The sequence below is a fragment of the Meles meles genome, chromosome 7 (genome assembly GCF_922984935.1).
Source record: "Meles meles chromosome 7, mMelMel3.1 paternal haplotype, whole genome shotgun sequence".
Classification (NCBI taxonomy): Eukaryota; Metazoa; Chordata; class Mammalia; order Carnivora; family Mustelidae; genus Meles; species Meles meles.
The window spans coordinates 130,995,938-131,015,497 of NC_060072.1; the positions used below are offsets into that span (position 1 = coordinate 130,995,938).

The following is a 19,560-nucleotide window of genomic DNA, read 5'->3' on the forward strand; positions in this document are numbered from 1 at the left end:
TCCATGGCACCCGTGTGTCCAGAGGCTCACAGTACGAAAGAGTATGAAAGAAAAAAAGCACAGCTCTCAACGTTATTTGAAATGTTAAAGAGACAGTGTATGTTCATATTAACAATTTGAAAAAATAGACACCAGAACTTCTGAAATCTGGAGGACTGTGCCTGTAACACTTTAAGTGTCCGGCTTTAAAATTCACACCCAAGACCCAGGTAATCGCTGCACTGCTGGGGCTCAACCAATGGCTACCTGTGAAAAGTGGACAGCAGGGGGATACAGCATTGCCCGGTTCTGGAGAGAAGAAAACAGACTGAGCACACCTTGGAAAGGCAGCAGTGCGGGCCTTACTGCTCCCACATAGACAGGGCTGTGCTCATTTTCTCTTCTCCTTCCCACACGGAGGGCCTCTGCAGAGATTAAGCCCCACGGCACAATGAGGACAGGGGTGGGGCCGGCCCAGCCACCAGCCTTTGCTGTCTCTCAAAAGCCAGACAGGTAACTGTACTAGTTTCATGCAGAAATTCTATTCGAGAACAAAGGTTTTTAGAAAAGTTAAGAATGTCCATCATGGGGCACCTGGGTGGCTCAGTGGGTTAAGCCTCTGCCTTCTGCCCAGGTCATGATCTCGGGGTCCTGGGGTCGAGCCCTGCATCAGGCTCTCTGCTCGGCAGGGAGCCTGCTTCTCCTCCCCGCCCCCGCCTGCCTCTCTGCCTACTTATGATCTCTCTCTCTCTCTCAAATAAATAAAAAATAAAATTGAAAAATTAAAAAAAAAAAAGAATGTCCATCATACCACAAGGCCGAATTTCTGGCCACTCAAGTAATAAAAACAGAAAGGACCAGTAAAAATTAGAGGGGAAAAAAAAATCTAGAGTCATTGATTTATTGGGGGGGTGGGGAGAAGTAGTTTTGTCCTTTTTTTAAGGTCCAAAGAGGTCTCTGTCTGGCATCTTGTCAACAATGTTACCAACACCGTGCAAAAAGCAGTCATCTTTAGTGGACAAAGAGTTATCAAAAAACTAACTCAAGACAGAAACATCAACAGTTACTCGGAGGCATTCAAAGTTAAGATCTGATTATGAAGAGGAAAAAGGAGGCGTGTGTTTGGGATCTGTTTTCAAAGTCGGGGGGGGGTGGGCAGGAGCACAAGGGTGGAGGAGAAATACTATTTTTCAAAGTATGCGTGAACCCCGTGGGTGGGTAAGATTTCTATCTGGTATCAAAGTTCACCTGAGAGAATAGGCGAACCAGAGCGTGTGTCCATGGAAAACAAACCAGAACCAACACGAGCCTTATCACAGGAGCCACCTGTGCTGTGAGCCTGTACCATTCCTTTCCGCAGCCCAGAACTTCCACGCGACTGCCAGTGCTGCGGAATAAGTCCACTCAACCAAGTCCTGAGACACAGACAAAATTCCTCCTACTTCATAAAATAATAAAGGAAAGTAAAGCCATCTGAGTACATTTCATGATAAAATTAATAATTAAATCCCGAAATTGAAATATAAATCCTAAATCGTGGGAATATTGCGATTATAAATCGCCACACCAGAATCTTTCAATTGTGCTAGAGACTAGATCACAGTCATGAGATTTTTTCCCCCCTTTTTTAAAAATAAAATGATAAGAGCTGTGTCATTTTCTATGAAGTTTTAAACCGTATTTCTTCTGGCCTTTTCCATTCGAACCTGAAATTCATTTCCCTATAAATATTTTAATGCCATTCTCTTATGAGCAGGAACAATCCATCAGAGAACAATTCCATAATTGTTTCAGAAGCTGACAATGCATAAAATGTCACAAAGTAAAGGTCCTGAATGGAAGAGAAGACTATTATTAAGCCTTGAAAATAATAGTGAGGTCTTGAAAACATACTCATCAAGTGATGAAACAGACCCATGTAATTCAAATGCAGATTAAATTAAGTGCTTGCAGGGAAGGGGGAAAGAGAATATACTCACTATAAGTTTCATTTATGAAAAGTAACCGCATTGAATGTCTTTTTAAAAATTCAAAGGTCATTATATATATGTCTCCCTTCCTCTATACAATCGGAAAAATAACGCTAATTTTGCTTTGCTTGACTTTTGTTAGTGAAACTGGTATGGGCTGGTTGAGTTGTGCCCCTCCCCCAACCCACTCCTAAGAAAAGATACGATGAAGATCTAACCCCCCCATCCACCACACTTCAGAGTGTGACTTTATGTGGAGGTAGAAGTAGGTTAAAATGAGGTCATGAGAGTGGGTTCTCATCCAGAATGACTGCTGTCCACATGAAAAGAGGACATTCGGACATAGAGGACACACAGAAGAAAAATGATGTGAAAAGATACAGGAAGAAGGTAGCCATAAGCTAAGGAGAGGGGCCTGAAACAGATCCATCCTCAAGCCCCCAGAAGAAACCAATCCGCGGACACCTTAATTTCAGACTTCTAGCCCCCAGAACTGTGAGACAATACAATTCTTCCTGTTAGGTAAGCCACCCGGTTTGTGGTACGGTGCCCAGCAGGCCTGGCAAACTAACACAGAAGCTATGAGGACTTTTTATTTTGATCCTCACAAACCATCTCTGTACTCACCAACAGGAAAAATTTGCCAGGAATTAATGTCAAATTTATTAGGCTGTAATTTCTACAATCTGTCTGTTCTTCCACTTTCTGAAACGTGGGATATTTCCCCATCTCCAAAACTCTCAGAGCTCTCTCTTCTGCCGATAATTTCTCAAAGAGAATGGGAAATGATGAATATAACTAATCCTACATGGTATCAACTCTGAGTCGGTTTTTGACGTGGGTTATCTCGTTTGTTCCTCACGGTCACCAGAAGAGGCACGTACTATTGCTATCACGAACAGAGCAGAGCCCCCCTCTTTTTGCAGGTGGAACAATGGACACGGCATCACCAGTTTATAGACGAGGCAACTGAGGCACAGTGAGGTGAAGTAACTGACCCCAAGGAGGGCCAGAGCCTGTTCCCTTAACCCCCCACACACGCTTTCTTGTGGTTCGGGGCCACAGTTCATGGCCTTCAGTTCCGGGCTGTCCTCAGGTCCCTGAGGTGCCATTCACCTGGATCTAGAAGTTCGAACATTCCTCAGCTTTACATTGAATAGTTTGGTGGTCTTCATACTGTTGGTTCTCCTAATATTTAATTTCTTATTGATGTTTTCAAAACTTTTCTGGTTTTAAATAGCTTTTTTTTAAGATTTTATGTATCTATTTGACAGACAGAGATCACAAGTAGGCAGAGAGGCAGGCAGAGAGAGAGGAAAGGAAACAGGTTCCCCGCTGGGCAGAGAGCCCAACGTGGGGCTCGATCCCAGGACCCTGGGATCATGACCTGAGCTGAAGGCAGAGGCTTTAACCCACTGAGCCACCCAGGCACCCCTTTAAATAGCTTCTTCTCAGTGGAAAGGGTAAAAGCTAACTAAGAATCGAATAACTCTACTTCCTTCTTTGACATCTTGTATTATCACTCCATCTTTCCCAAGCCATAGTTCATCTTTTTTCTTAGACTACAAATGTGTTCAAAACTTGTCTTTAAGAGTCGCTGGGTGGCTCAGTCAATTAAGTGTCTGCCCTCAGGCCAGGTCACAATCCTCGAGCACTGGAACTGAGCCCCACATTGGGCTTCCCCATTAATGGGGAACCTGCTTCTCCCTCTGCCCCTCCCCTGCTCATGCTCTCTCTCTTTCACTCTCTCCCTTTCTTAAATAAATAAATTAAGTCTTAAAAAAAAAAAAAAAAAAAAAAACTTGGGGGCACCTGGGTGGCTCAGAGAGTTAAAGCCTCTGCCTTCAGCTCAGGTCATGATCTCAGGGTCCTGGGATCAAGCCCCGCATCGGTCTCTCTGCTCAGCAGGGAGCCTGCTCCCCGCCCCCCCGCCTCCCTGCCTACTTGTGATCTCTCTCTGTCAAAGAAATAAATAAAATCTTTTTTAAAAAAAATTTTGTCTTTAGAGTTTTTAATAAGCCATTGAGCACATTGGTCATTAGCATTTTTTAATATATTTATTTATTTATTTTAAAGAGAGAGACAGCATGCTTGAACATGAGGGACAGAGGGAGAGAGAGAGGATCTTAAGCAGGCTCCACGCCTGGCCTGGAGCCCAATTTAGGGCTTGATCTCACAACCCTAAGATCACGGCCTGAACAGAAACCAAGAGTCAGACACTTAACTGACTTACCACCCAGGCACCCCAGCCATTAACCTTCTTGACCACATTCTTGTTTCTTGTGCATTCTGGAATTCTCAGTCTTCCATCCTTTAAAAGGCATATTGTAGTAATCAGAGCTCAGAAAGCCCCCAAGAGATGCCTACATGACTTTTTGGTTTTGTTTTGTTGTCTTTTGTTTTTTGTTTTCTAAAAGTTTTATTTATCATTTATTTGACAGACAGAGATCACAAGTAGGCAGAGAGGCAGGCAGAGAGAGAGGAGGAAGCAGGCTCCCTGCTGAGCACAGAGCCCCATGCGGGGCTCGATCCCAGGGTCCTAGGATTATGACCTAAGCCAAAGGCAGAGACTTTAACCCACTGAGCCACCCAAGCGCCCAGGGTTTGGCTTTTGTTTTAAGAGGCATTCCCCTTTCCTCAGTCACCGAAATACCACATTTTCAATCAGAACTTTACTTTTTTCAAAGTCTCCTGCCTCACTGAGCCACCTTTCTTTTTATTCCTTCTTTCCTTTCCTCCGTAAACCATATAAAAGCCAACTGCAAGCCCAGGACCCTTGCGGTCATCAGGTACATGGGTTCCGGCCTCACTGAGTTTCTCCCAAGCCAGGGCTCCTGCACACACATGGTCACCGGGGTTTCCTAAAGTCAGCCGTGCCCCGTGACCGGCAACTCCTCCCTTTGCTCCAAGGCAACAGAGACCTCTTGTTCCAAAGCCCTCACCACCGCTCCTTCCCCAGTCAGTCCTTCCCTCCTTTCCACATCAAGTCCAAAGCAGCCTGAAAACAGTGAAACTGTAAACAAAAGCAAAGAAAAAAAAAATCAACTGATACTCTCCTGTCAACTTTTGGGAGCTGTGTCATTAAAGCCTCCCTTCCCTGCTGCCTCTTGCCTCTGTGCCAAAGCATAAACACGCTTCGGTTGTATCCTCCCATCTGCCCGCAGAGGTGCCACTTCCGTTTCTCCTCCATGTCGTCTCACCCCCATGCTCTCCATCATCTTTCCACCTTCAAGGATCTTTCTTTCTATACATGGATCCACCTATTAGACGTTTCTGTTTTAGCAGAAAATTCCTGCTGCCGGAATTTCATTATCATCATCTTCCCACCCGACACACACACACACACACACACACACACTGCTGACATTGCGGGATCTCGTGAAACTCCCTCCGTGTCTCTGCGTTGGCACAAATGGGTGAGGTCATCGGCACTCCTCCTTTGGTCCCTTCTGAGGATGACTGGATCCCTCCCCCATTCAGGTACTCCTTTTATGTTTCCACCTGTTTTTCTACTGCTGGGGAATTAATTTTTAAATCCCAAGTAGCAATCTCTCCTGACCCACCAGAGAAGGATGCCCGTTAGAGGAGGCTTTCTGTCAAATGAAGGACTGTTTCCATTCACAATAAATGTGCTTTTAAAGCCAATCCACACGTGTTTATTCAGTGTCTGTTATACACCCATCCCTGTGTAAAGAAAAACCAATATGCTTTTCTTTCAACATCTGTCAGACAGCCATTGCACAGGACACCTCTTGGACAACAGCCCTCAGGAACAAATTACAGGTGCTTTCACGGACCACTCACCCCTCAGGTGCATATAACACAAGAGATGCACAAATAAACCAGCTTCCTGACTCCCAGCCAATTAAACCTGGCATTACATAACTGCCATTTAAAAAAAAAAAAAAAAGAAAGAAAGAAAGAAAACCCACAGAGGCAAACCCTCTAAACAGGATTTTCCTTCTTTAGCAGCCTCTGAGGAAGAACTGTTCTAATATGGTGTTTCTATTCCTGACAGGAATAACCCTTAATTATTATGTGCCTTAAGCATCTAGAAATTTTTAAATAGAATTTCACTTAATGTTAAGAAAATCCGAGAACTACATCAGTGGCAACAGGAAAGACTTTAAACAGAGAGAGAGAGAGAGAGAAAGAGGGAGCTGGCATGGGGGAGAGGGATGGGGGAAGAAGCACAGATCTTGACAAGTTGTTTTTGAAGTTCTGGAAATCTTAAAGAAAAGACAGAGCGCTGAAGAAAGTCACCAAAGAAAATTAAATTATTCTGTAAGAGAATGTAAAGACTTATCATTTATCGGGGATTAACACATTCATCCCTGATGACATCTTGTCCCAGCAAGTAAATAAGGCATATTTCTTTCCAGGAAAGAAAATACCTGGATATGTAAATGAACAGGCACATGGTCTCATGTCTAAACACAGGGTTCACTTCTATGACTTTGAAAAACATAGTTGTCACAAAGCAATTTTTACAAAGTTATCTCTGTAGACATTATTCCTGTCATTCTTTGTTCAGTTGCATGTCAGTGACAAATAATCAAGCAATAAATTTCAATACGCCACCTAAACTCTCTAGTGGTAGCTGCCATTCATGTATATGGTAAGTCCAAGCATGGCCAGCTCCAGCTGGGATCACCACAAGGATCCTCGTGGAAAGAAGTCTATCCCCTCTTGCTGAGTCAGCTCTGTTAGCGAGGGTTGCCTGTGGTTGAGCCCTATTGCTCTGCCAGCCAGAGAGGTTCCCTACCTTCCCAACAAAGCTAGCTGGGCAGCAGGCTCTACTGAAGGGCCATTTACTGAGCACAGCGTAGGTGTTGGAGTACACCAAGGCAAATGAGATGATTCCCACTCTCCAAAATGTAACCTGTTCCTGGAAAGCCCTGTTTATTGATGAAGACCTAATCTAGAGAGCTGTATCAAGGGTCCTTCCACAAGTAGGTCCTCCCACCCCGCCGCCTCTGTGCAGTCAACAAACAGTTTACAAATCCTACCCAATTTCTACCGATAGGCTAAATAGACTTGGTGGGTGTTGGATCATCATTCTTAGTCATAATGGGACAGGAAGGTTCAGGATGTGGGAGAGCAACACCTTATCATAGTTCAAATGGGTTGGGGTTTTGAGTTGGGCAATATCAGTGGACATTCTCCAAGGAGGGGAGGGGGACAAGAGACTGAATAATCACACATGGCCAATAAGTCATCAGGTCTATGTAATGAAACCTCAATAAAAACCTCAATAAAAACTCTGGACACCAAAGCTCAGTGGAGATTCTTAACTGGTGGACACAGGGAGACACATCCTGATTTCCACAGGGCAAGGGCAAGAAAACGCCATGTCCAGAACCCTCCCTCACCATGCCCTACATGTACTCTCATTTGGCTGGTCCAGATTCGTGTCCTTTAGGATAAAATAATAATCTTAAGTAGAGCACTTTTTCTGATTTCTTTGAGTCATTTCTATCTAAGTAATTAATTATGGGAACCCCCCAATTTGTAGCCAGTTGGTCAGAAGCATGGGTGTCGCTGGGGACTTCTGAACATGCAGCTGACATCTGTCTTGTTGGGGACCACACCCTTAACTTGTGGAGCTGACGCTAATTCCGGGTGGCCAGTGGCAGAACTCCACTGCAGCATTGCAACACCCGTTCTCAATTCCTTAAACACATGCCAGAAATACCTTTAAGAAGTCAAGCTCTTACAGTTGCCCTGACCTCCCCAGCCCCCTCTCCACCTCCAACCCAGGCTGTGAACTTCCATGGTCCGCTCTCAGCAGGAAACCGGCCCCAGTGGGGAGACAAATACAACTATCGTACAAGGCAGCCCTTTCAATACATGATACAGCTGAGGTATAAAAACTACAGTGAGGGGCACCTGAACACCTCGTTCAGTGGAGGATCTGACTCTTGATTTCGGATCACATCCTGATTTCAGGGTTGTGAGATCAGGCTCCGTGTGGGGCTCCACGTTCAGTGCAAAGTCGGCTTGAGATTCTCTCACCCTTTCTCTCCTTCCCTCTCGGTCCCTTCCCCCACTCAAATAACAAATAAACAAATAAAATCTTTTAAAAAAGATAATAAAACTACAATGAGCACACAAAGAGAGTCTAGTGACTGGGAGATTTAGGATGGCTTCACAAAGGCTGTCACAGTTGCGTACCTTAAAGATGAAACTAACTTTAAGAGGGGAGGGCAGAAAGGCATAAAAACAGTGTGAGTAAAGGGTCAGATCATGGGTGAAGTTTTATAATAATGAAAATTGTATCTTTCATTAACTCCTTACTGCGTGTCTGAAACTGTGCTCAACTTACTATTTTGATATTCCAATGAAGCCTCAATCCTAGTCTATTATTATACCCATTTTACAGATGGACACTGAGACTTAGTGAAGACTCTTGAAGAAGGCACCAGGTAAGCAGCCCAGTGTGACTGGAGAGGAGGAGGGGAGACAGAAGCGAGCAGAGGAAGATAAGTGGTGAAAAGCCCCCAGTCTTGACTGCCCCCTTTCTGACTGTCTGTCAGAAAGCCAGTCTTGTTTTCCGCAGGCAATGGGGAACCATCAGAGGTGTTTGTGCAAGGGAGTGAATTCACCAGAGCCATGGCTTCAGAAGATAAGTATGGTGGCAGAAAAGCCTTCAGAAAGAGAAAGACTGGAGCAGGGAGACCAGTTAGGGGACATTGTTCAGATCACTGACCAAATATGATAAGACAGCCCGAGCGCAGGCAAGGACGGAGGGAATGAAAACAGGGATGGGATGAGGGGAGGGAGGTGTAGAAGACGACAGAGATGCTTAAGGCTGCAGCAAAAAGTTGGATGGTGGAGAGGACGGTACAGACGTCCAAATGTATCATCAAAAATATGTCTGTGCATCTGACGTGTCTTCCTGTGCTGATGTGTGAGCTCCATGTACTGTTCTTGATCCTTCTGCACACGCCTGAATGGCTGGAGTTCATGTTCTTGATCAGTTAATGGATAATGAAGTCATACTTGGAGCCCAAACTCAATACTGGCAGGCAAGCGTCTAAGTCCACATCCCAGATCTCGGGCCCTCGGCTCTCCCCATGCTTTCTATGGCTGACTTGCACCTGCCTTTGATGGATAATGAGCATCAGGGGTCAAATCAAAGATTTTTGCCTAAATGGCTTTTTAGACTGCCGAGCTGAAGCAGAGGTATAGCGGACCATCGTCTACCCATCGATCTGATGCTATTCAGAAATACACACATCGAGCTAGTTTTCTTCTAGCTCCTCCTACGACTTAACAGGAATGAGTCAACAGAGTGCAGAAAAGTAAACAGAAGTTGAACACAAAGTCAATCCCTCAAGGACGCCACAAAGAAAAATGCACAGATGACTACAGAAAAAAATTAATAATGGGTTTCCAGGGCTGGAATAAACAATCCTTGTTGTTCTAACCTGGTCCTTCTCACAACTTCCTATTTTCTGGTTCTGCCTGTGCCCCCACATCTCGGTTGGACAAGAAAGGCTGCAGAATGTTTTCTCACTAGCAGAACTTCCGAATCAATAGCAATGCTTCCACTAAGCCTGCAAAATGTTCTGGGCACTCAGCTCATAAATATTACTCTAGATCCCACTTCTCACACTGCTAAAAGCCTAGGGCTTCCTAGTAACACAAACTACAGGGGAACGGAAACAGAAAGGAAAAGAAATTCAGCTTTCCGTTCCTCTGGAGGGGGAGCCTGGAGGGGCCTCGGGCTCTGGAGAAGGAGGGTGTCCTCTTGGAGTATGTCTGCTTCTCTCTCACTCCTGACATCCACAGGAACCACTCTGCTTCTGTAAAGCACTCCTCTGAAAACGTTTAAAGAAGACATACCGAAACGCACCCTTACACAGGCCCCTGACACATAATCAATATCCCTTGAAGCACAGACATCTGTATCTCTCATTAACCTTGCATTTGACTGTGATTTAGGACATACTCGCTGTGCTTCATCTCCAAATCTTTTCTTATCTGACATCATTCCATAATAAATACATCATCATAAAGAGACTACACATGGAAGGCACCTTTCACAAACACTTTCATTTTAAGATTTATTTATTTCAGAGAGAGGGAGAATGGGAAGGGGGAGGGGGGTAGTGCAGAAGGAGAGGGAGAGAAGATCTTAAGCAGATTCTCTCAGAGCCCAACCCAGGGCTTGATCTCACGACCCTGAGATCATGACCTGAGCCAAAACCAAGAGGTGGACACTAAACCGACTGTGCCACCCAGATGCCCCCTTCCCAAAAACCTTTAAATGTGACAGAACTCAGTACCTGACACTAGATATGGTCTTCCAGAATGATTTCAAAAGATATTAAAATTCATGAGATCCCATCAATGGTTCAATAAGGTCACTGAGAATCCAATCAGTTTGCATATACACTGGAAACTTTTTGTTTGGTTCAAATAAAATGTCTCTACCCCTCACCTTCAATGTTCCAATTTTAACCAAAAAGAAAAAAAACCTATCATCCTCCCATGTCAAGTCTATGTCATGGAGCAAGAGGTTGAATTTTTTTCTATGTCGTATGTAACTAAAAAAGTCAGGCAAGACATATTATAATTGACGCTAACTAGAACTCCCACAAACCACAATATCCCTCCAGAGAAACTTTTACTTTTAACAGTGTGACACTTCTCCCTCTCTTTAAGGGGGAACTATGAGACAATTTTCAATTTATTATAATTAAGGGAGGGGACTAACATTTGCATACCTAGTAGTTGTCATTTGATGTGCTAAGGCTTACAAATAGTTCCCCCATTTAATTTCCACAGAGCTCCTCTTAGGTAGAAATTATCTCACTTCACAGATTCTAATTACACCCAGAAGAAAATAAACGCGCATCAGTAAGGAAGCTTCTAGAACGATATCAAGTTTTGAAACCGAGCCTGCAAACAGTGAAGAGAAAACCTACCATGTTCCTTATGGCTTGGGAATGGTGAGCCTCCGTGGGGAGACTTCTGCCCTTGGTATTCAGACTCTGTGGAACCTGACCACCACACCACCATTCAGGTTCCTCCAAGCCTCCTCTCCCCAGCCAGCTTCTCACATTGCCCAACCTCTGTCTGCCTGCCCACGAGAGTAGGCTGGGCCGCACCCTGACGTGGCAGCAGGGGGCGAGGGGAAGGAGGCAGAACTACACTGATGCAGCACGACCTTCACATTCACTGATGCAGCTAATCTTCATCGAGTGCTAAGTGCCAGGCTCTGGGGATGCAGAGTGAGCAAGACAGATGCCCTCAGAGCCACCCCAAGCTAGCAGAGGGTACAGAGAAATGAGCACACGGTGCCTTCATGGGGCGGTGATGGCTCTGATGGCTGAGCGGACTCCTAAAGGCTGATGGGTGTGGGATAGGATGTGGCTGGTCCTGAGAGTGGGAAAGCAAGGGCTATCTGAATTCATGAACTCAGTGCACACGGCGTGGTCCTCACTGGCAACTTTCAGCGCTCTCTGATGTGTGGGGCATTAAGAATACAGAACTAAACTAGTATTTCTCAGACTTTTTTGACCGCCACTCCCAGTAAAAATATTTTTACATCATGATTCAGTACACGTTGTACACAAACAACTGCGGGAAAAAAATGTTTGCCAAACAATACTCATTTCACTACTCAGATACACTCTGATAGCCCCCTCTTTCCTTTGCTCTCTTTCTTGCTCTTTCTTTCAGTTTTGGATACAACCCTCTAAAGGGTGGCAACCCACAGCCTGAAAAACATTGGTAAAAACCTTTAAGAGGCACAACTATTATTTCTCTGATGTACTTCCTCTTCTCCCTCTACCCTCTTTTTCTTCTTTCATCTCTCAAAAAAGTACCACTGAGGAAATAAAAGCACTACCGTTTATTGGAGGTGTGCTACATGCCAGAAACTGCTGGAACCTTGACGTGCACCGTCTCCTTAGTCTCACACAGCCCTGTAAGGGTAAGCAATACCATTCCCATTGTACAGATAAAGAAATCTGTAGCTTCGAGAATCAAGAGGATTGCTTCGAGAATCAAGAGGATTGCTTCGAGATCAAGAGGATTGCTCAGCAGAACATGATGAACCAGGATTCAAATCCAGTTGTGTCTTGCTTCAAAACTCCAATTACACCACAGTGCCTTTCATGAAAAGTTCTTAAGTAATTAAAGCAAACTTAATAGCAAGAATTTCCTAAGTCCCCTTGAGATAACTCAAGCCCTTGGAGGGTTATAGAACTGGGTTTGAGAGGTCTAAATGGAGATAAGGGAAATACACGGGTGGAAAACACTCTGGTTTAAACTCAATTTCCTTCTGTGTCCTCAGAGCACCCTTTAGTAAAGGCACTGACAAGGACTGACCAGCAGAGGAATGGTGGGTGAGAGCTAGTGGAGCGCTGGCCTAGATCATCGCCCTCAAGACAGGCTGGCTGAACGGCACTGACCATTCTGGGCAGCTCCGAATGAACGGCACTGGCTCAGCATCTCCCAGGCTGAGGAGAGGCCATAAATATTCACAAGACGAATGCTAACACAGGCAGAGTGAAAGTAAACACCACGCACAGCTCCCACTGTTTTATTTTTAACATCTCCCAAAATGATGTTAAGTGAAACTATTTGCTGAGAGGGAATCTTATTTGGAAAGATAGTTAAACATATTGAGCACAGATATTTGTGTTCTTTCAGCCCCATATTTAAAGATACACTTGACACAGATACCAGGTAGATCCAATGTGGGCAGATCAGAACAAATTCTCGGCCCCCAAAAAAATTTCCGCCAAAGTGATGACTTGGGGAAATTATTAACAAGGTCCTACTTAAAACTACCGCATCATTACCTGGGGCCTCCCCGACCTGAAATAACTGGATTTCGGGGCCAGTACGTGAACTGGCCATTGACATTGCTATTTAGAAGCTATAATAGTTCTCAGAAAATCTGAAGAAATGAGGTATTTTTTACAAACACATAACAAGTACAATTTTGAATTGCACACATAGTGAGTTAAATAATTTATTTGTAGAATGGCCTTGGGGTTTATATTCTTTGGGTAGCTTGTTGGGTAGTTTAATTTGCTATATAAATTCACATACAAATCTGAGGGGGTTTTTTTTTGGTCTAATTATGTGTTGTTGTTTTCTCAGCATCTCTTAGCAATAACAATGCTGCCTAGTCCTCTTTTCTTTGCAAATTCCATGATGAAAAAAAGCCCTGAATGTGCTGAAGAATCCACTGCCTGCTTATGAAACATAAAGGCTATGAAAACATGGCATGTATTCAAGTAGACCTGTTTGTTTTTAAATATTTTAATAGTGTGCATGACTGTATTAGGAGCTTAATGTGTACTATGCCCATCTTACACCTAGTGTGTAACACACTTTGATCATTCTATCAAAAGATCAAAATTTAAATATTATGCAAATTATATTGTATACATGTTCTCCTCTGCATGAAATCAAACAGAAAACCTGTTTCTTCTCTAAACACATGAGAATATAAACAAGCAACGTATTTAAAGTGAAGAAAATACTCGCTACTTCATCCCATTAAAAAAATGCCCCCAGGTATCAATGAAAATAAAAAGCGCTCACATAGCCTTAAAATAAACTTAAATGTCTATTTATCCTTCCAAACTATTAGGCATATTCTTGATATTTATTTTAAAGGCTGTTTTTTTTTTCCACAAAAAATGCTACGTAAGTCCACTTCATGAAAACTCTGACAGATTATGCAAATCAACACAAATGGACTTGAAGCGGGGGGGGGGGGGGGGGGGGGGGGGGGGGGGGCGCCTGGGTGGCTCAGTGGGTTAAAGCCTCTGCCTTCGGCTCAGGTCATGATCCCGGGATCCTGCAATCGAGCCCCACATCTGGGATCGAGCCCCACATTGGGCTTTCTGCTCCGCGGGGAGTCCTCCTCCTCTCTCTCTGCCTGCCTCTCTGCCTACTTGTGATCTCTGTCTGTCAAATAAATAAAATCTTTAAAAAAATTATTAAAAAAAAGAAATGAAAGTGAAGAATACTGAATCTTCAATACTCAAAAAAAAAGTTGTCGTTTTCACAACTAAATGTAAAATATGAACATTAATTGGAGAAGCTATAAAAGCAGCTATAAAAGATATTCTTAGGACAATGGAGGAAATGTGAAAATAGATAGGATTTTAGATACTATGATATTTTGGTTAATTTTCCTAGGTGTGACAATAGCTCTATGACTCTTTAAGAAAACATCCTTACTCTTAGTATGTGGATGATGTAGTTTTCAGGAAAGAAACATCAACATACGAAACTACCTTGATGTATGAAATTGACAAATGGTCTGACAATGATATATTTGGACATATAACTGAATGGAAATATGAAACAAATGTGGCAAAATGTTAATAACGGTGGAATTTCAGTGGAAGATATACAGATGTTTGTTGTATTATTCTTTCAACCACTTTGTGTATATGAAAACTTTCACAATAACAAATTGAGGGGGGGAAGAATCATCATGTTCATTTAAACATGGGCCTATATTGACTCTTGAGCCAAAGGGTACAGATAAAATATTGTTCTACATGGATACAGAATGTTTCATTTTCCAGTAACAGTATGCCTCAGAGAATCAATTTTCCACCATTGACCCAGAGAAATTATGGCAACCCTTCTGGCCAAGACCACAGGGAACAACAGCTGACTGACATACACCACCTGAATTAGAGCGGAGGCATGAGCATCCCCAGAGGGTAATCCACGCTGCCCAGCGAGTTTACATGGCAACCTGTGCCATTGGAAAAATAAGGGTTGAGCATAGGGACCTTCCAGCCTGGAACCTTCACACAGACAGAACCTGCATCTTTGCCAGGCTCTGTTTCTGGAGACAGCATATCAAGCTGTGCCATGAACTTAAAGCTAAATTAAACAAATTGACACCATCAGTTCGAATCATTCACCCACTAAAGCTAGATTTCTGTCTTCCCCTGTCGCTCTGTGCAACAAAGTGAACCACCAGCTTTCATATTAAGCAAGAAATCTGAGAGACTATCTCCCAAATTCCACTTAAACCTAATACCGAAGTACGTGAATTACATAAGAAAGTTTAGAAAGAAAAATCTGTAAGCCTTTGATTTAGACATACTCAAAGTATTTAAAATGAGACTCAGTCCCATGAAACAACACAGCAGGCTGTTTCCCACCTGCAGTTACAGGCATTTTGTTTTGGGGTCCAAATCCCACCAGTTCTGGGCTCTAGTCCACTATTAGGTCAGAGTGCAAACCAGCCATCCATGACTTGCTGCAGAATCTGATAATCTTTTTTAATTGGACTGAACTGAAACTAAGAATTAAGCATTGAATTGTCAAGTTGCCCAGAAACCAAATGCTCTCTCCTCCTGTTGTATCTCCTTTCTTTCCTGGCCTTTTATTTTTATCATTTCTTTTGTCCGTAATTCAATTCTATAACTATCTTTAGGTGCATATGTGTGTGTGTGTGTGTGTGTGTGTGTGTGTGTGCATGTATACACACACACATAATTAGATATGTATATAATATATGTTTCATCATATCATATTAAATGTAATTGTTCTCTCTTCAATTTCTTTTTTTTTCCTGTCCTTCCTCTTTTCTCCCAACGCCTCCAGGCCTCCCAGGCCACCCAAAGGCATTGTTATCACCAGGTTAAACTCCAGGCTGTGGAGCTATAAAGAATCTTGACGTGGCCCATAAAGCCTGATCGAATCAGGCCACGGGCTGGAGGAGTTAGGGGGAAATGGCTCACTTCCCTTTAAACTAAAGAATAATTATCTCGTTTATGAGTTGTAGGAGACCCTTCCCATCTAGGTACTGCTGACTGCCTTTGATGTCTAACCAGACCTTCATACCTCTCTTTAAGAGAAACAGGAGACCATGACACTGAAAGCTCATTCTGGCTTCACGTTATCCCGATGAAAGGCGTGGTAGAGGAGGGTTGAAAACACTGATGAGTTTGGGCAACATCTGTGAACTTGACTTATCCCAAAAAGTCCTGAAGTCTGTTCAGTGCCCTCATATTCTGCTTTCTAGTCTATCCATAAGCACTAAGCTAGAACCAACAGAAACACAAAGAGATTTAAAAAAAAAAAAAAAAAAGTTCTTCCCCAGAGAGGTACGAGCACCTACATTTGTTTACCGAAAGTTTACTATCTGTGAAAACACAGTCCCAAGACTGAAGTGTCAATAACCATGAACCCTCCATCTCTAGAAGACCGGAACCAACCTACTTCAAAAACTCTAGAGAAAATGAATCTCTGGCACTATTCCAGCCAAAAAAGCTAGGGATCCTCTGCCACATCCAAGCCTGAGAGGAACAGGGAAGAAGGCTCCTCAACCATCAGGGCCAAGAGTCCACAGCTGAGGGCGCCTGGGTGGCTCAGTGGGTTAAGCCGCTGCCTTCGGCTCGGGTCATGATCTCGGGGTCCTGGGATCAAGTCCCGCCTCGGGCTCTCTGCTCAGCAGGGAGCCTGCTTCCCTCTCTCTCTCTCTCTCTCTGCCTGCCTCTCTATCTACTTGTGATCTCTCTCTATCAAATAAATAAATAAAATCTTTAAAAAAAAAAAAAAAGAGTCCACAGCTGAAAACACTCTGGCCTGAGAGGACACTCAAGAAGTAGAGAGACACATTCCCCAGGGCAGCAAGGGAGACATTTGGAACCAAAGGCCAATGTTTACCCATCTCCAGATTGGAGATGTGATCTGAGCCCCTTCCTGAGTCTGTAAAGATTAAATGAGTCAGTATGCATAAAGTGCTAGAGCAGGGCCTCGCACATGGTAAGCACGGTAGACATGCTAGCTAATTCCTAGGAGTATAGGCTAAAACATGCCTACAGAAAAGCCTGCCCAAAAAAAAGGTTACCTTCTTTAATCCCCACCAACAAACCTACTCCTAACCGCCAGAAATACCTACGCCTCGATTCTTCAGTTCCATGTGTAAGCCCTAGGATCTCTGGAGTGGTCTCGGCTGAGATGAGGCGAGACTCCTCTCCCTAGCAACTGGGTTCAGATATAAAATGGCAACATGGCAACATCATATGATTAAAATGGAAAGCTGACATGCACTTCAGAGCCCACACTTTCTCAGGGTGTAGTTCTGCAGCTTCTAACAAATGTTCCCAACTCTGCAACACTGTGAACCTCAAAGACGGACTTTGTTGAAGATACACACGAATGACCCTCCCCATTAAGAAAGACATCCATCCAGCCGTGACCTTCCAACAGAGTACCTGGCCCCAGAGTCTGCGGCATAAACAAATCATTGGCTGCTACCCTGCCTGCCCCACACCCTGAGTCAGGTCTCCAGAACAGGCAGACCCACTCCCTGCGACCCACACCTGGCATGCTATGTTGACAATACTTACGCATTACAATAGGGCTTCTTTTCATAGCCTTTGTAGTTGTTCATGTTGAGAGCCATCTTACAGACCTCACAATGGAAACATCCTTTATGCCAGTACTGGAAAAAAAAAATGTAAAAGTTCAGTACAGTGCCAGCGCTTTCCAGGATGGGTACGGAGAGGGGATATTTTTAGTGCATTGCCGCCCCACCCTTATTTGAAAATACTACAACAGAATGATTGTAGGTAACAGGAGATGTATTTGCCTACTATCACTTAGGTAAATGAGGCAGGGCGCTATTAGAATTGAGTTTTAAATGAATCCCCTCCACAAGTACAGACTCTGAGGGAAGAACTGCCAAGGCTCTCCCCATAGCGCACTTGTACGGGCAGCCAGAATGGAATCCTAACCTGGCTGATGCAGAAATGGAACCTGTGCAGTGGCTTCAAAAGAAAGACGAATCCTGTTCAAAGTGCCTAAGCATGGTGTTTGTAGCCTCTCAACAAATGTGGGTCCACCGGAAGTCAGGCAACCCGAAGGAGCAGGAGGGGGGCCGTGTAAGTACCCCTAGGCGCCCCCCTCCCGGTGCAGCTTCTACTAAATTGTGGGGAGGGGGACGCAGTCCGGTCTGACTGATGAGGTGACGCGATGCCCTCGTGAGGCACTTCCATCACCACACGTTCATCTCCCAGGGATGGCCTCCGGCTGGTTTCAATTATCAGTCACTCCGGAGAGCGCAGGGGTCGTCCTCCCAGGCTGTTCTACTCCATCCGCGCCCGGGAAGGGCAGGGAGCAGGGCTGCGGGGGCCGGCCTGAGGCCACTTCCTCTGGAATTCCCCAGCTGGGTGGATGAACCCCCGTGGGTCCTGCCCGCCGCGCCGAGCCAGGTCTCCGGCGGGGATTATTCTTAGCAATGCCGCAGCGGCTGCCCCACGACAGGTTAATTATTATTTGCCTCTCCGCCTCGCCGCCGACACGGGAGGCGCTGGGGCGGCGGTGAGGTGGGTGCGGGCGGATCCCTGGGGCGGGGATGCGGGGCGGTGAGAGGCAGGAGTGGCGGTGGGAAGGGGTCCAGCCTGGGCTCTCGGGACCCCGGGGCCCGCTCCGCCGCGCGCCCTCCGCGGCAGCTCCGCCAGTGCCGGCGCAGCCCCGCACCCTCGCCGCCCGCACCCCGACGAAAAGCCTTGCCGGCTCCAACATCACCAGCGCCAAGCGTGCTGTCTTGATACTCCTGCGGGCGTTTTCCTTTGCGTGCCCTCCCCCTGGGCCAAGACACTAACAAACAGAGACCCACTCCTCTCCCTCCATCCCAGATGCCAAAACTTCTCGGAGCAGGTGCAGCCCGGCGCCCGGCAGGTCCGGGCTGGCCCGGCGCCCCCTGGCTCACCTTATCCAGGCAGTTGACTTTCTCCGTGGGATACACGACTTTTCCGCAGCGGGCGCATTGGGGGTTCATTGTCGCGGTTCCCAGGGGCGGCGGCTGTGCGACAGCGGCTGGGGGCTCCGAGGAGCCGCTGTGACATCCCCCGGAGAGCCCCGCACCGCCTCTGGGCAGGCGGGAGGGCTGCGGGCGGCCGGGCGCGGGGTCGGGAGTCGGCGCCGGACCCCCGAGCCGGCCGCGCGACGCGCGGGAAGGGCGGCGGGGGCGCGGGTGGGTGGGCGGCGGGGCCTGGCGCCGGGGGGCGGCCGCGCTCGCTGGCCCCGGCTCGGCTCCGGCTCGGGCTCCGCGCCGCTCGCTCTGCGTCGCCCGCACTCCAGGTACCGGTGACTCACACAGACACTGGCTCCCGCCCCTCGCGCTCACTCGCTCCCCCGCCTCGCCGCCGCCGCCGCCGCCGCCGCCGCGCAGGCCAAACCCACCCGCGCGCCCGGACCCAAGAGGCAGGGAACGAGCACGTCGGGCACCGGGGAGGGAGGGCGCAGCGCGGGGAGGGGGCGGCGAGACCGGGAGAGCCCCGCAGACAGCCGCGGGCTGCGACCGTGAGGCCTGGGAGCCAGCCTGGTTCCGCAGCGGCCGCCGGGGGGCGGCCAGGTGGGCGGCGGCAGGGCAGGGAAGCGATGTGGGTGGGAGCAACGTGGTGGGGGGTGCTCAGACCCGCGCACTCCCTGCCCTCCCTCTTCTGTCTGCTGCCCCAGCCGGGTCACCCCCGCGCAGACCCGCGTTCCCCGTACCAGAGGACGCGGGCTTGAGCCCGCCCTCCTCCTCCGGCCCCCGCACGGCGGGCAGCTGCGCACCAACGCCCCACGGGGACCCCGGTCCCCCGGCCGAGGCTGTCCGGCC

General features: G+C 46.4%; 1 protein-coding gene across 1 annotated transcript in view; it reads right to left on the bottom strand.

Annotated features, from left to right (window-relative positions):
- The window catches only part of NEBL (nebulette), a 362,472-nt gene extending 343,131 nt beyond the window's left edge, over window positions 1-19,341 (bottom strand). The window contains exons 1-2 of the mRNA XM_046011516.1: window positions 18,667-19,341; window positions 17,303-17,397 (exon numbers count right to left, since the gene is read on the bottom strand). Of these exons, the coding sequence (XP_045867472.1) occupies window positions 17,303-17,397; window positions 18,667-18,735 (164 nt within the window). The 5' untranslated portion in view covers window positions 18,736-19,341. The remainder of the gene's footprint in view (window positions 1-17,302; window positions 17,398-18,666) is intronic.
- Window positions 19,342-19,560: the final 219 nt, after the last annotated feature.